The 16,873-nt window shown below is 47.5% G+C and overlaps 1 protein-coding gene across 4 annotated transcripts in view; it reads right to left on the reverse strand.

Moving 5' to 3' along the window:
• TMEM175 (transmembrane protein 175) overlaps positions 1-16,873 on the reverse strand; it is a 29,723-nt gene that overhangs the window by 10,944 nt on the left and 1,906 nt on the right. For 3 of the 4 annotated variants that reach the window (XM_043573223.1, XM_043573225.1, XM_043573226.1), the window contains exons 2-4: positions 3,548-3,708; positions 3,234-3,272; positions 1,389-1,483 (exon numbers count right to left, since the gene is read on the reverse strand). In XM_043573223.1, coding sequence (XP_043429158.1) covers positions 1,389-1,483; positions 3,234-3,272; positions 3,548-3,700 — 287 coding nt within the window. In that variant the 5' untranslated portion in view covers positions 3,701-3,708. Of the gene's footprint in view, positions 1-1,388; positions 1,484-3,201; positions 3,273-3,547; positions 3,709-16,873 lie in introns of those variants that run through there. The other variant, XM_043573227.1, reaches the window with a different exon arrangement.

Consider the following 16,873-nt stretch of genomic DNA (forward strand, 5'->3'; position numbering starts at 1 on the left):
CCACTCTGGGAACTCTGGCAGCAGGATGTGGCCTTTGACGAGCCAGTGCACAAACAAGGTGCTGTGTGGCCCTGTGTGTGCCGCTGGAGTGACAGGGAGCTCAGCCATATCGGCCACAAGCAGGACCAGGCAGAGAGTGGCCGTGGCCCCCCTCTTCACTCTGCGTGGACAGGGGAGCCCCTAAGCCTTTACAAAGGGCCAACCGTCCCTACCAGAAACGGTCATTTTGCTAAAAGCAGGTGTGTAACGTAACATTAAAAAAAATGTTTTTTAAACGTTTATTTATTTTGAGAGAACATGAGCAGGGGAAGGGCAGACAGAGAGGGAGAGGCACAGAGAATCCCAAGCAGACTCTGTGCTGTCAGCGTGAGCGTGACTCGGGGCTCAAACTCATGAACCGTGAGATCGTGACCTGAGCTGAAATCAAGAGCTAGACGCTCAACCGACTGAGCCGTCCAGGCGCCCCTAAAATGTCAGACGTTTTTACTGCCAGCGCCAGTGTGTGGACAGCTCCCAGCTCTCCCTGTGTACCCACCGTCCCCCAAGCAGGGGCATTTCCTCAGCAAGGGCTCGCACCGTACCCCAACCCTCTCCCCGGGAGCCTGCCTGCCTGCCTGGGTTGGGGGTCAGGGGTCCCCTGCAGCTTGGGGCCCTGTTCCTGTCAGACCCTCAGGAACCTTCTCCTTTTTTTTTTTTTTTTTTAATTTTTTTTTCAACATTTATTTATTTTTGGGACAGAGAGAGACAGAGCATGAACGGGGGAGGGGCAGAGAGAGAGGGAGACACAGAATCGGAAACAGGCTCCAGGCTCTGAGCCGTCAGCCCAGAGCCCGACGCGGGGCTCGAACTCACGGACCGTGAGATCGTGACCTGGCTGAAGTCGGACGCTTAACCGACTGCGCCACCCAGGCGCCCCTGGAACCTTCTCCTTCTTAAGAGAAAGCTCTGGCTTGGGAGTGTGCACCCTGCAGCCTCTTCCTCCTTGCCAGAGCCCCAGGACCAGGCAGAGGGACCTGAGCACAGTGCTGCGGCGTTGCAGGGGTGCACGGGGCAGTCAGCTTGCAGTCGTTTCCCTGCCCGGTCCTGTGTGCGTGCCCACGCAAGTGTGTTATCCTGTGTCATCATCCCAGTCCCTGTTGTCACGTGGAGAGGAGGGTGCAGAGGCCTGCAGCCAGAATCTGGGGTGAAGTGGGGCCTGCTGACCCAGGAAATGAGGGAGGGGCCATCAGACACCCTGAGAATGGGCGTCTTATTGGTGCCCTGAGCACACGCCTGCTGCCATGCTGACCCCGGACAGGTTGGGGCCTGCACCCTCTGGGCACACGCACTGAGTGAGCCACAGACATGTGGACCTCAGCCCAGAAAAAGCCCCCAGCCTGACTCTGTACCTTGTATGTGCTGCCCAGGCCACAGTCACAATGAGAAACGTCATCAGGTAGACAGCAATCCTGGTTGCTAGAAGTCTCTGTATACTTTTGTCAAACTGGAGGAACAGAAAAGCATCACCATCAGAGACCACTTCAGTCCATGGCAGCCGGCGGCCGCGTCCAAGGTGCCGAGTCCCCAGGGCCTCTGAAGGGTCTGGCGGTTCCCACCTCCCCTTCTGGTTCAGCCTCTACCCCAGCCCACCCTGAGGTTCCTCTTCTGGGTAGCCTCCCCGCCTCCCCGCTGCACAGCACCAATGCCCCGTGTCCCGTCGTGCGTATCGGGGGATGCCCCGCATCCCGCTGTGCGTATCTGGGGACCTGGTGTGGAGCTTCCGACGCACCAGCTCTTGGGGCAGAGAGTCTTTGCCGGGCACTCCCGGGCCAGCACAGGGCGCCAAGCGCACTGCAGGTAACCAATTCTGAAACAGCTGTGAAGCCTGGTGAGGTCACGGTGCGCCTCGCCCTGGTCAGAAGGGACTCGCAGGTGCAGTGGGGAAACAGAACCGGGCTCAACACAAAGCTGGGACCCTTGGAATCGCAAGATGGGATGCGATGCTTTGTCAGCAAAAGCTCAAAGTGGAAAACTGACCGTGTCACCACTTTCGCTGGTTTTCTACTTGCATCAGGGGGTCTCACCCAGGACCCCACTATCTCACCAAGGACTCACAGCTTTTGACTTGCTGGGTTTCCCGCCCTTGACTAGTCTTTCCCTCCACATGGGGAGGAGCGCCTGCTGGCTGACACCTCCTTACAGCCCTGGGCTCCCAGAAGGAGTCCCCGGACCACCGCACCACCTTCTGGCTCGATTCGTGCACACGCAGACCTCACAACAAGGTGCCGCTCTCCAAGAAGACAGGCCCAGTGCAGACAACTGGGGACAGTTTGTCCAGACACCTCCCCGTGTCACCTCCCGGCATCTCCTGCTCGCACAGCCATACCCTTTGTGACAGTGGCAGCACTGAGGTCTCCGACCTGGCACGAGTGTCCTCCAGAGGGGTTCTGGAGCTGGTGCAGTCAGGCGGGTGCCCCGGCCCTCCCTCCCCCCAGCTGCTGGCTGGGTGCTGGCTGCTGGTTCCAGGCTAGACCCGCATTCCCATTTCCTTCTCCTCAAGACCCTACCAGGGGTGCCGTCGCCTTCCCACACATGATGCGGCTCTTTTGACTCCCAACAGCACCCCGGCTAAGCGGGCCAACCCCGGAGTCCAGCGCCCAGCTGTGGTGCGGGGCCTGACAGACCCAGCACCTCACATCCTCCGTCCCCTGAGACTGAACAACACCCCCGTCCACTGAGGGGCTGAGCGAGGCACACTGGCGCACGCATGATGCCCAGGGACTTTCAGGCATCTTCCCAAATCTGAGGGAATACGCCACCACCTAACTTACAGGACAGAGATGTTCCAAGTTGGCTATAAAGGGGAAACTGCTTCAGAGAACCTGTTTCCCACTTACTTCATGAGAAAAACCCCGTGTCCCTGTGCTTCAGGGAGGCCCGGCTGGGAGCATCTCCCCTTGCCCCCTGAACGTGTAGGAGGGACGCTCCGGGGGTGACAGGGTACAGGTCTCCATGCCAACCAGAAGCTTGTTGGGCTGCCGGACCTTCCGTCCTCAGCCGACCCCTAAGCTCACTTCAAGGGCACTGCCTCTGTCTGCAGGCCAAGGTTGGGGCCAACCAGGGCTGCTGAGGGAAGAAGACCTGGTCCCACCCCTCCCAGCCAGGCACATCTTGGGTGGAGCCTAGAAGCGGGCTCGTGGACCGAGTCTTCTGTAAGCTCACCCTCGATGCCGCAGACCACCGTTCCCAAGTACCTGTTCTGGGGAGATCTCCGTGTGGGTCACAGGCAGGATCTACGAGAGCAAACACACAAAAAGGGCCATGGGACATTGCTTGGGCTGTGCAGAGACCACCCCTTGAATGACGTGGTGTCGGGGACTCGGGCCAGTGCTGGACTGCTTCCCCCACCCGTCCAGCTGCCCAAATGGCTGACGGACCCCAGGACACTGCCAAGACAGGGCAGGGTCTATGCTGGGCTGAGCTCTACCAGAAGGCTGTCTGGAGAGGGTGTGGTCAGGGGCCCTGATGGGAGAGGAGGCTTGGGGGTGGGGGGGCGCGGCACACGGACCATCACAGTGGCGATGATGGACAGCAGCGCATCACTGAAGCTGAGCATGCGTTGTGAGTGCTGGATCCCGTCGGCGGTGTCCTCGCCCCCTGTGCCTGTGGGGGAGTCTCCCTGCGTGCGGCGGGCCGGCTCTGGGGTCTGCGGCCCGGACATGGTGGGGCCTGGGAAGAAGCACAGGTCTGAGCAGGCCAGAGTGCTCCTGGGGGGCCTACCCCTGCCAGCTTCAGTGGTGGCAGACACAGGGCGGACCCGTGGCCGGAAGGACCCACCCCGAGGGGCAGGAAGGGTCCCTGCCATGCTGTCCTCTCCCAGGAACCCCGGTATTTCCAGCTGGCAGGAAGAGCACCTCCTCACTGCTGAGCACTGTCATCTGGGAGCCATGCTCTGTGCCTGTCCCCCCCCCCCCCCCGGAAGTGGGAGAAACGAGAAGGCACACACACACGATGGGTGTTCCATCCGCTGTGTCCCCGCCTGAAACCCCTGACCCAACACCAGACACCGTGCCGTTAGACACTTTCGTCCTAAACATGGGCTGTTCTCCCATCTAAGTACCAACCAGACCCAACCCTGCTTAGCTTCCGAGACCAGGCGAGACTGGGTACGTTCGGGGTGGTATGGCCGTAGGCCAAACGCAGGATGTTCTATGGGACCAAGTCCCTGAGGCTTGCACTGAGACAAAGTGCCAGCCCTCACCATGACAAGACAGAACAAAAACACACCCCACCCCCAGAACCAGATAAAGAAGGCTCACTGGCAATTTCTGGGCAGGAGAAACAAAGTGTGAATAAACAGAAAGGATATTCAGCTTCATTATCAACCGGGGAAAGGCAAGTGAGAACAATGAGGTACCACTAAGGTCCGCAGAAGTCCACCAAGAGTGGCGAGGCCATGGGGACACAGGCTTGGGCAGGGGTGGAGACCACACCGCGACATGTACACCCACAAGGTGGCAGCTGCATTTCTAGGTGTAGCCTCTAGGAAACGGATGCACACGAGTGTGCCGGTGTGTAGTTTAATGTGTCACCCAGCCTATTATTGAACGCTAAACGAATTGTTAAAAAGTGCTACGAACTGAACGTTTGTGTCCCCCAAAGCCCTATGTGGAAGCCCTACCCACCCCATGGGGTGGCGCCAGCAGGGGGGCCTTTGGCGGGGATGAGGTTAGATGAGGTCATGAGGGTGGGGCCCCGAGATGCCACGGGTGTCCTCACAGATGTGGGGGAGAGGGGACAGGTGTCTCTGTCTTCTGTGAGGACACAGCGAGAAGGCGGCCGTCTGCAGGCAGCCACCTTGACCTCAGACTTCCAGCCTCCAGAACCGTGAGAACGAAATGTCCGTCGTGTAAGGCCCCAGCCCGTGGGCTTTTGTGAGGGCGGCCCGAGCGACCGACACAGGAAGTGAAGTGAAACAAAGCTACGTGTATAAAACTCAGAAACACGATGTTGAGAGGAATAAATGATGCCGCAAGAAGACACACTTACTATTATACCACTTATGTAAACGTTTAAAACACACAGACCATCTGCTCCCCTTGTGATCACGCACACGCACAGTAAGACGATGAAAACATACGCAATAACAGCACTCACCAGCTCAGGACAGCCCTGTGGTCACCTGGGCGGGGGTGGGGGGTGGGATCGCGGGGGGCTGGGCTGGGAACGGGGCCGCAGCCGCATCAGGAAGGCATCTGTCGCTTTACTCGCTGCTTACAGCTTACACACAGTCGAGGGCACCCCTTCTGGGGTGCAGTTCTACCAACCGTTGACAACTGCACACAGGTGTGTAACCAGGGCCTCAATCACAAAGCAGCTCTGTCCCCAAGCAGGCCTTCTGCGGTCCAGCCTTCCTTTCCTCCACCCCAAACCCCGGCCACCACTGTGCTTCCTGCTACCGTCAGCAGTAGTGACCCAGTAATGGGACAATAATCTGCCCTTTCCAGACTGTCCCATAAACAGACTCACAATCCACGGAATCTTGGGAGTCTGGCTTCTTTCACTTAGCATGATGCACTTGGGATTCACCCGTTTTGGGGGAGCACTGACATTTTTTTTATTGCTGTGTAGTTAATGCTACTGTATGGATAGACCCCTCTGTTCATCCAATCACTAGCTAGAAACGTGGGTTATTTCCAGTTTGGGGTGGCTATGCACAAAGGCACTGTAAATATTTGCACAGAGCCATTTGCGAAACATGTTTTTATTTCTCTTGAGTAAGCACCTCAGAATGTGTCTGCTGGGTAAACCGAGAGGCTGTACCATTTGCACCCCTACTGGCAGCACATGAAACTGCAACTTGTCCTCATTCTCCCCAGCGCTTAGTTTGGTAGTTTTTATTTCATTATTTTTTTAACTTTTTTTTTTTTTTTTTTTTTAAATTAGAGAGAGAAAGAGAGAGCCAGCACACGCGAGCATGGGGGAGAGAGGCAGAGGAGCCAAAATCCCAAGCAGGCTACACTCAGCGCAGAGCCTGACACAGAGCTCGATCCCACGACCCTGGGATCATGACCTGAGCCGAAATCAAGAGTTGGACACTCAACTAAGCCACCCAAGCACCCCTAGTTTGGTAGGATTAAAAAAAAATTAAGCTCTTGGGTGGCTCAGTTGGTTGGGCGTCCGACTTCGGCCTAGGTCATGATCTTGTCATTCCCGAGCTCCAGCCCCATGTCGGGCTCTATGCCTGGAGACTGCTTTGGATTCTGTGTTTCCCTTTCCCTCTCTCCACCCCTCCCCCACTCACGTGCGCTCCCATGCTCTCTCTCAAAAATAAACATTAAAAAATTTTAAAACCTTTTATTTTAGTTGTACTAAAAATGTGTATTATACCTTGTGTGGCATTTTCCTACTAATTGGGCATTTTCATGTGCCTTTTATCTGTATATATTTTGTTAGAATCTTTTGTTCATTTTTGGGGGAAGTTATTTGTGTTAGTATTGAGTTTTGAGAGTTCTTTTTTTTTTAATTTTTTTTTTTTTAACGTTTATTTATTTTGGGGACAGAGAGAGACAGAGCATGAATGGGGGAGGGGCAGAGAGAGAGGGAGACACAGAATCGGAAGCGGGCTCCAGGCTCTGAGCCATCAGCCCAGAGCCTGATGCGGGGCTCGAACTCACGGACCGCGAGATCGTGACCTGAGCTGAAGTCGGACGCTTAACCGACTGAGCCACCCAGGCGCCCCGAGAGTTCTTTATACATTCTGGTTAAAAGTTCTTTGTTAGATATGTAATTGGCAAATATTTGTTCACGGCCTGTGGCTTGTCTTCCATTCCCTTACCAATTTTTAAAACAGAATTTTTGTATTTTGATAAAGTCCAATTCATCAATTGTTTCATGGATCATTCTTTTGATGTCATATCTAATAATGCTTTGCTTAACTCAAGATGACAAAGATTTCCTTATTTCTTCTAGAAGTTTTAGTGTTTTAGGTTTTAATTTCAGTGTACGACAGATTTGGGGTTAATATTTTTCAAGTTTAATTATATATTTTGAGACAGAGAGAAAGCACGAGTGGGGCAGGGGCAGAGAGAGAGAAGGAGGGAGAAGATCCCAAGCAGACCTTGAACTCACAAACCATGAGATCATGACCTGGGCCGAAGTCAGATGCTTAACCGACTGAGCCCCCCAGGAGCCCCCAGCTTCATATTAAATCTTCAAATCTGGTAGAGTGAGTCTTCCAGCTTTGGTCTTCTTTTTCAAAATTGTTCTGATATTTTAGTTCTCTTTCGTTCACATGCTTCTGCTCACTGGGCCCCTTTTCACGGTTCCTCTAGGCAAAAAGATGGCAGTTTCTCCGAGTGTTTGCTGTCTATGCAGCAGCAGCAACTCTCACAGCACAGCCCAACAGCGGGTGGCCGGCCTAGGGCCAAAGCCATGGGGAAAAGAGACTGAAAAGTAGAAAACTCACACTTGTGTGGGTCACTGCTCCAAGTTTCAACTACCCTCACCAATCTATCTGCACTCCATAGTTTTTCTTTTAGTATTTTGTCCAGGTTTTTACCTGTAATCAGCAGGAGAGAAAGCCTGTAGGTGGCTTATTCTGTCACGGCCAGCACTGAACTCTTAACACCTTACTTTTCAAAAGGGAGGGGGAAGAAAGAGGAGAGGGCAGAGGAAGGGGGGTTGGCAAGGAGAAAAATCTGTGCTGAAAAAATAAGAGAAAAAGTAACATGTGTTTCTTTAGGCACTAATTTTGGGAAACATGTCCATTACATTGTTTTTTAGATATTTTTGTATGTTTAAATTTTCTCAAATATTTTTTTAAAAACCAGTAAATATTGAATATAGACACAAAAATTCTCAACAAAATGTGAACAAATGGAACCCAGCAATGTATTAAAAGGATTATGTACCATGACCAAGTGGGATTTATTCCAAGAATGCAAGGTTGGTTTACAATATAAAATTAATGACTGCACCAAAGGAACCAAAGACAAAAACTACACAATCATCTCAATAGATGCAGAAAAAGCATTTGACAAAATCCAACACCTCTTCATGATAAAAACATTCAACAAATTAGGAATGGAAGTAAACTCTGTCAACCTAATAGATGGCATCTCCAGAAAACCCGCAGTTAACATCACACTCAACAGCGGAAGACTGACCACGGCCTGCCCGCAATCAGGGACGAGACAACATGGTTCAACAGAATGCTGCCAAGGTTCGAGCCATTTCTTAGGCAAGAAAATGAAATAGAAGGCATATACACTGGGAAGGAAGAAGCAAAACTATCTCTATTTGCAGAGGGTATGATTTTGCACAAAGAAAATCCTAAGGAATCCCTACAAGAAAACTATTAGATCAAATAAATGGCTTCAGCAAGGTTACAGCAAACAATATACAAATACCAACTGCATTTCTACACACTAGAAATGTATACAACCAGTCTGAGAATAAACTTAAGAAAACAATTACATTTATAATAGCATCAAAAATAGTAAAGAAATGAACAAAGGAAGCACAGAATATTGTTGAAAGAGATTAAAGAAAACTTAAATAAATAGAAATAGATCCTCTGTTCATGGACTGGAAGACTTAATATTGTTAAGATGGCAATACATCTCAAATTGATATACAGATTAATTGCAGTCCCTACCAAAATTCCAACTACCTTCTACACGGAATTGACAAGCTGACCTTAAAATTCACATGGAAATTTGAGGAACCTTTAGCTATTTATGGAATAGCCAAAACAAGAAGAATAAAGTTGGAGGGCTCCCATTCTCAATTTCAAAACTTAGTACAAAGCTCTGGTAATCAACACGGGGCAGAACCGGCATAGAACACAGATTAATGGGCAGAGCTGAGAGTTCAGAAATAAACCACTCCATTTATGGTCAACTGGTGTTTGATAAGGCTGTCAAGACCACTCAATGGGGAAAGAACAATCTTTTCAACAAACAGTGCTGGGATAACTGGATATCCACATGTGAAAGAATGAATTTGGATCCTACCTCATACCACACACACAAATTAATTAAAAATGAATCAAAGACCTTAATATAAGAGCTAAAACCTGGAGAGAAAATCTTCATGGCCTTGCACTTGGCAAAGGACTCTTAAATATGACACAAAAAGTACAAACAACAAGAAAAATAGAAATTGGAGTTCATCAAAATTTTTACTTTTCTGCCTCAAAGGACACTATTAAGAAATCAAAAAGATGAGTGGCGCCTGGGTGGCTCAGTTGGTTAAGCGTCCAACTTCCACTCAGGTCATGATCTCGCGGTCTGTGAGTTTGAGCCCCGCATCGGGCTCTGTGCTGACAGCTCAGAGCCTGGAGCCTGCTTCGGATTCTTTGTCTCCCTCTCTCTCTGCCCCTCCCTGCTCACACTCTGTCTCTCTCTCTCAAAAATAAATAAACGTTAAAAAAAAAAACCCAAAAAATAAATTGAAAAGATGATCCACAGAATGGGAAAAAATATTTACAAATCATATATTTGATAAAAGTTTAGCATCTAAAATATATAAAGAACCCTTAAATTTCAACAGTAAAAAGACAACCCAAGGGGCGCCTGGGTGGCGCAGTCGGTTAAGCGTCCGACTTCAGCCAGGTCACGATCTCGCGGTCCGCGAGTTCGAGCCCCGCGTCAGGCTCTGGGCTGATGGCTCAGAGCCTGGAGCCTGTTTCCGATTCTGTGTCTCCCTCTCTCTCTGCCCCTCCCCCGTTCATGCTCTGTCTCTCTCTGTCCCAAAAATAAATAAACGTTGAAAAAAAAAAATTAAAAAAAAAAAAGACAACCCAATTCAAAAAATGGGCAAAGGATGTGAATACACATTTCTCCAAAGAGGATATACTAGCCAATAAGAACATGAAAAGATGTTCAACATTAGTAGGTTGTAGTAGAGAAAAGTAAATCAAAGTCATGAGATAATCATCCTCTAGGATGGCTATAATAAAAATAAATAATGAAAGTTAAGAAGGGCTGGGAGGATGTGGTGACACTGGAACCTCTGCATACTTGTGTTGGGAATGTAAAATGGTGCAGCCGCTATGGAAAATAGTCTGGTTCCTCCAAAACTTAAACATAGAATTAGCATATGATTCAGTGATTCCACTTCTGAGTATATGCTCAAAAGAATTAAAGGCAGAGACTTGAACATACGTTTGTACACCAACGTTTATAGCAGTGTATTTGCAACAGTCAAAAGGCAGAAGCAACCCAAGTGCTTATCTACAATGAGCATCTAAACGCAATGTGGTATATCCGCACATACAACACAATATTACTCAGCCTTAAAAATGAAAGAAATTCTCATCTTACAATATGGATGAGGCTTGACATTATGCTAAGAGAAATAAGTCACTCACAAAAGGATGTGAGATCCTGCTTACACAAAGTCTAGAGTAGTCAGATTCATAGAGACAAAGTGGAATGGTGATTGCCAGAGGCTGGGTGGGGCAGGAGGAAGATAGTTACCGTTTAATAGGAACAGTTTCTGTTTGGCAAGATGAAGAATTCTATGCATGGATGGTGGGGATAGTTGCACAACCATGTGGATGTACTTAATTTCACTGAACTGTACACTTACAAATGGTTAAGATGGTAAATTTTATCATGTGTATTTTACCAAGGTTAAAAAAAAAAACTAGTGCCTAGCATAAGTGCTCAAAACATGTTACTTTCGTCACACGCAAGTTTTTAAGACTCCTGATAATAAAAGAAAAAATACAAGACAAAGCAGAGGAGCATGGAGTTGAGGGATTTTTTTTTTTAAGTAGGCTTCACTCCCAGTGTGGAGCCCAACGTGAGGCTTGAACTCATGATCCTGAGATCAACTGACTGAGCCACCCAGGCGCCCCCATGAATTTTTTTTTAAGACAGAAAAGACTAAAGAATTTTAAAATCCTATGGGAATAGGAGGAGAAGCTGAAATTTCATGTGATAGGAGGTAACTGAAGGCTTACAGCCCTGTAGGGCATTATGCACTGTGCTAAGCGCTGCAGGCAGAGATAAAAAGGACAATCAGCCAACAGGGCAGGAGACGAGCACATTAGGGTGCCATGGGAGCATGAAGTCTGGGAAAGCTCGCAGAATGGGACATGCTAGAGCTGAGTCTGCAAATATTGATGACAAATGACAACAATGAGAGTAAGTGACATTTATCAATTACTATGTGCCAAGACTTGTCCCATGTACTTTGTATGTAGAAGCTTTTAATCCTCAAACAATGCTGTAAGAATTATTGAAAGACAAAAAGGAACGGGGGACAGCTTGGTGTGCAGCCAAGTGCAGAGTTTGGTAAGGTTGGAGCACCAAACTCAAACTAGAAGAAGCACCTGAAGTACGTTAGGACTAAATCCCAGACTCGTGTGTGCCTGTTCAGGAGTGCAGAAATTACCGTGAAGATTATGCACAGAATATGTGCTTTCCTTATATGTCTGCTGTATATATACGCTCTGGGTATATCCACACGTATGCACGCACGTATGCAAGATGTAGGTAAAGTTTATGCATTCCGGATGCAAGTCCATTCTGTGATTTGTAAATACTTTCTCCGTTCTGGGTGGTCTTTTCACTCTCATGACACTATCCACACATACATGTATTTATATATGTTTACATATATGTATTAAATTTATAGGTTACTTAAAAACATATTTAAGTACACTCCACATGCAATGTGGGGCTTGAACTCACGACCCTAAGATCAAGAGTCACAGGCTCCACAGACTGAGCCAGCTGGGTGCTCCTCATGGGCTGTGTTTTTGAGTAGTTTTAGATTTGTAGAGAAGCTGAGCGGAGAGCAGAGTTCCCATATATGCCCTCATCACCCCCCCTCCAGTTTCCCGTTATTAACATCTCCCATTCGCGCGGTGCAGCTGGTGCAGCTGATGAGCCGATACTGACACCCCAGCAGCCTAAGTGCATCCCTCACAATGGGGCTCACTTCGGGTCGCAGTTCTACGGGTTTTGACCACATAGGACTTGTATCCACCATTATAGCACCATTCAGAAGCTTCACTGCCCTGGAAATCCTGTCCTGCCCCAGTCATCCCTCCCTGCCCCAGAAGCCCCTGGCAACCACTCATCTTTTTTGTCCCCATAGTTTTCCCTTTTCCAGAGTGTCCTGTAGTTGGAACCATACACTGTGGGGCCTTCTCAGTCTGACTGCGTTCACCTACTTAAGAACGTCTTCACTATATTTTGAACTTTTTAATTTTGATTAAGTCCAGGTTAACTGTTTCAACTGTGCTTTAGTATCGTATAAAAATTCTCATACATCTTTTTAGAAATTTCATGGTTTCAGGTTTTACATTTAGATTTATGACGCTTTGAGTTAATTTTTGCATAATGCAAGATAACGGATTAACAATTTTTAACATACAATATCCAAGTTTTTCAGCATCATTTTTTGAAAAGACTCCCTTTCCTTCAATTACTTTTATTCCTTTATCAAAAATCAATTGACCTTGGGGCACCTGGGGGGCTTTGTCAGTTGAGCATCCAACTTGATATTGGCTCAGGTTGTCATCTCGTAGTCATGAGATCGAGCCCCGTGTGGAGCCCTGCGTGGAGCAGGAAGCCTCCTTGAGATTTGCTCTCTGCCCCTCTCCCTTCAAAATAAATAAACATCTTAAAAAATCAATCGACCTTATATACACTTGTGGGCCAATTTCTGACTATTCTGTTGCATTGACCTACTTACGTATCTTTTTTTTTTTAATTTTTTTTTTTTAACGTTTATTTATTTTTGAGACAGAGAGAGAGACAGCGTGAACGGGGGAGGGGCAGAGAGAGAGGGAGACACAGAATCGGAAGCAAGCTCCAGGCTCTGAGCCATCAGCCCAGAGCCCGACGCGGGGCTCGAACTTGCGGACCGCGAGATCGTGACCTGAGCCGAAGTCGGACGCTCAACCGACTGAGCCACCCAGGCGCCCCTGACCTACTTACGTATCTTAACACCACACTACTTTGATTACTGTGGCTTTATAAACAGTATTGAAGTTAGGCAATGAAAGTCACATGATTTGAGGGGCGCTTGGGTGGCTCAGTCGGTTAAAGCATCTGACTTTGGCTCAGGTCATGATCTCGTGGTTCATGGGTTTCAAAGCCCCGCATCGGGCTCTGTGCTGCCAGCTGAGAGCCTGGAGCCTGCTTCGGATTCTGTGTCTCCCTCTCTCTCTCTGCCCCTCCCCTGCTCATGCTCTGTCTCTCAAAAATAAAAACATTAAAAAAAAAAGTCACAAGATTTGAACAAAGGTTCAAACTTGACTATTCTCCCTCCTCTGCAGTTCCAAATGAATTTTAGAAGCAGTGTGCCAATCTTTACAAGAAGTCTGATGGGATTCCGACAGCAATTACACTGAATCTATAATCAATCTGAGAAGAATCAGTCTGAACAATACTGAATCTCCCAGTTTATGAATATGGTATACTCTCCATTTATTAAGGTCTTTCTCAGTCAAGTTTTTTAGTTTTCAGTGCACAAGTCTTGTGTATCTTTTTTCAGATTTATCCCAAGCATTTAATACATTTTCTAAAGTTTAATATACTTTTAATATTATTTACTTAAGTAATCTCTATACTCAAAATTGGGCTCAAACCCATGACCCTGAGATGAAGAGTCGCACTCTCTTCTGACTGAGCCAGCCAGGAACCCCAGCATTTAGTATTTTTTGATGCTGTTGTAAATGGCATTTCCCCCTAACTTCAACTTCCCATATTTGTTGCCAGTTATCTAGAAATAACGTGACTTATCTTTTGCATATTAATCTTGCACCCTGCAACCTTGCTGAACTCACTAGTTCTAGTAGCTTTCTGTAGATCCCACCCTCCTGAGGGTGACAGTGCCCCTCAAGGAACATTTGGCAATGTCTGGAAGCATCTCTGGTTGTGACGAGTGCCGTGTATTAATGGTATCTAGGGGATAGAGATAGGGTGCTGCTAAATGTCCAACAATGCACTAGACAATGGCACATCTTCACCCCAACAAGGAATCATCTGTCAATAGTACCAAGGTTGGCAAGTGAATGTGAATGATCGTGTCACCTTCCTAAATAAACTTACTCATTATTTTCAGTCTGGAAGCTTTTTCTTGCTCCAATACGCTGGCTAGAATATCTAGCACGATATTGAACAGAAGTGGTGAGACCTGAGAACTTTGGCTTGTTCGGGTCCAGTCTTCCATCATTCTATACACCAGCCGTAGGTTTTTCATAACTGCTTTTATTACGTTGAGGAAGTTTCATTTCATTCCTAGTATGCTAGCAGGTTTTTTTTTTTTTTAAACCGGAATGGATGTTGGGTTTTATCATGTTTTATTCTGTGTCTATTAAGATGATCCATGTAGTCTTTTTAACTGTTCATAGTGTAAATTATATTGATCAATCTCCAAATGCTAAGCTAACTTTGCATTCCTGGGAAAAACCTCACTTAGTCACGATGCAATATTCTTTTCATAGTGTTGGGATTCAACTTGCTAAAAAATGTTTTATTAAGTTTGAGATAGAACACCTGCTCAAGAGAGTATACACACAAGCAGGGAAGGGCAGAAAGGGAGAGAGAGAATCCCAAGCAGGTTCCACTCTGTCAGCTCAGAGTCTGATGTGGGGCTCAGTCTCACAAATGGTGAGATCATGACCCAGTGCTACAAAGTGTTTTAAGGGGCACCTGGGCAGCTCAGTCAGTTAAGCGTCTGACTCTTGGTTTTGGCTCGGGTCATGTTTGTGAGTTTGAGCCCCACATCGGCGTCCGCACTGACAGTGCAGAGCCCGCTTGGGATTCCCTCTCCGTCTTTCTGTTACTCCCCGAAGCAGGGGCTCGAAGTCATAAAGCGTGAGATCATGACCTGAGCTGAAGTCAGATGCTTAAGCAACTGAGCCACCCAGGAGCTCAGCCACCCAGGAGCTCCTCTGTCATCGTTTCTCTTATTCACGCTATTAATATTTGTCTGTTCTTTTTCTGGTTCCATATGACCAGGGATTTCTCTATTGTGTTGATCTTCTCAAATAATCAGCTTTTGCTTTCAGTGATTTTCTCTGTTTTTGTTTTCTATTTCATTGGTTTCCACTCTGACATTTATTATTTCCCTTTTTGTACTTGCTTTGGATTTCGTTTGCTTATTATTCCTGTTTTTTAAGATGAATGCTGAAAGTATTGGTTTGAGAACTATCTTCTAGTCGCGGTTTGGCCACATTCCACAAATTTTAAAATGCTGCACGTTTATTTTCATTCACTTCAAAATTCTAATTTTCCTTCTGATTTCTCCTTTGACCCATGGGTAATTTAGAAATGAGTTATTAGCTTCTAAATATTCAGGTTTTCCAGATATCTATTACTGATGTCTAACTTAATTTCATTGTGGTCATAGAACATAATTTCTTTTTTAAAGTATTTTGGAGGAGAGTACAAGTGGGGGGCGGGGACAGAGGATCTGAAGTGGGCTCTGAGCTGACAGGCTGACAGCAGCGAGCCCGATGTGAGGCTTGAACTCACAAACTGTGAGATCATGACCTGAGCTGAAGTCAGATGCTGAACCGACTGAGCCACCCAGGTGCCCCAGAACATACTTGTTTTGTAGCCCAGAATATTATCCATCTTGGTAAATGTTCTTCACATACACACTTGAAAATGTATATTTTGCTGGTATTGTGTAAAGTGTTCTACAAATGTCCATTAGGTCGAGTTGGCTGATGGTATCATTCAACTATATCCTTGGTGATTTTCTGGTACTTGTTCTATCATTTATTAAGATAAGGGTATTGAAATCGCCAGCTACAATCTACAACTTAAATTTACAGTTGGGTTTTGTTAAAAAAAAAATCTGGTTTTGCTTCAAGTAAAGTTTTATTATTAGATGCAGAACTGTTTAGGGTTATTATGTCTTTTTGATGAATGTACCAGTTCATCATTATGACACGATCCTCTTTTTTTAAAGAGTTTTTTTTTCTTAATATTTATTTAGTCTGGGACAGCGCAAGCAGGGAAGGGGCAGAGAGAGGGGGACAGAGGATCCGAGGCGGGCTCTGTGCTGACAAGCTGACAGCAGCGAGCTTGAGGAGGGGCCCGAACTCACAAACCGTGAGATCATGACCTGAGCTGAAGTCGGACGCTCAACCGACTGAGCCACCCAGGAGCCCCAAAAGAGTTCTTTTTTTAATGTTTATTTTTGAGAGAGAGACAGAGAGTGAGTGGGGGAGGGGGCCGAGAGAGAGGGAGACACAGAATCGGAAGCAGACTCCAGGCTCTGAGCTGTCAGCACAGAGCCCGACGCGGGACTCAAACCCACAAACCGTAAGACCCTGACCTGAGCCAAAGTCGGACGCTCAACTGACTGAGACACCCAGGAGCCCCATGAAATGATCCTCTTGATTTCGGACAGTATTCTTTGTTGTGAAATCTACAGAGAAATAGGCTTGCAGATGAAGACACAAATTCAGTTTTAGACACGGGTGTGAGGGGAGATGTGGAGCGACAGGTGCCTGAGAGCCCAGGAGGGAAGCGTGGCGTGGAGACAGGTTAACTGTTGTCACTACAGTGCCTGTGCAGTGTCAGTGTATCGAGGTGCTCTGCAAGAAATCCCGAAATAACCAGTCTGAGCAAACGGTGGTCTCCAGGGCAATTCCATCATCTAGAAATCTCCACCTGATCCTAGGTCACGTGAGGATCGACTCATGGCCTCCAAATTCAAAGGAACCCTCGAACTCTCAGCTTTCCAGTGACTTGTGTCCTAGGGTTACCCCAGCAGCTCTGCTGGATCTTTTCCACGCTGCTCAAACCTCAGCTCTCTCACCTCCCTTCTCCTTTTCCGTAGGCGTCTAGTCTTCCTCGTTCATGAGAACAGAAGCCATCGGAGAATCCCTTCACTGGCGACAAACACGTAGCGT

This window comes from Prionailurus bengalensis, chromosome B1 (assembly GCF_016509475.1).
Source record: "Prionailurus bengalensis isolate Pbe53 chromosome B1, Fcat_Pben_1.1_paternal_pri, whole genome shotgun sequence".
NCBI classification, from domain to species: Eukaryota; Metazoa; Chordata; class Mammalia; order Carnivora; family Felidae; genus Prionailurus; species Prionailurus bengalensis.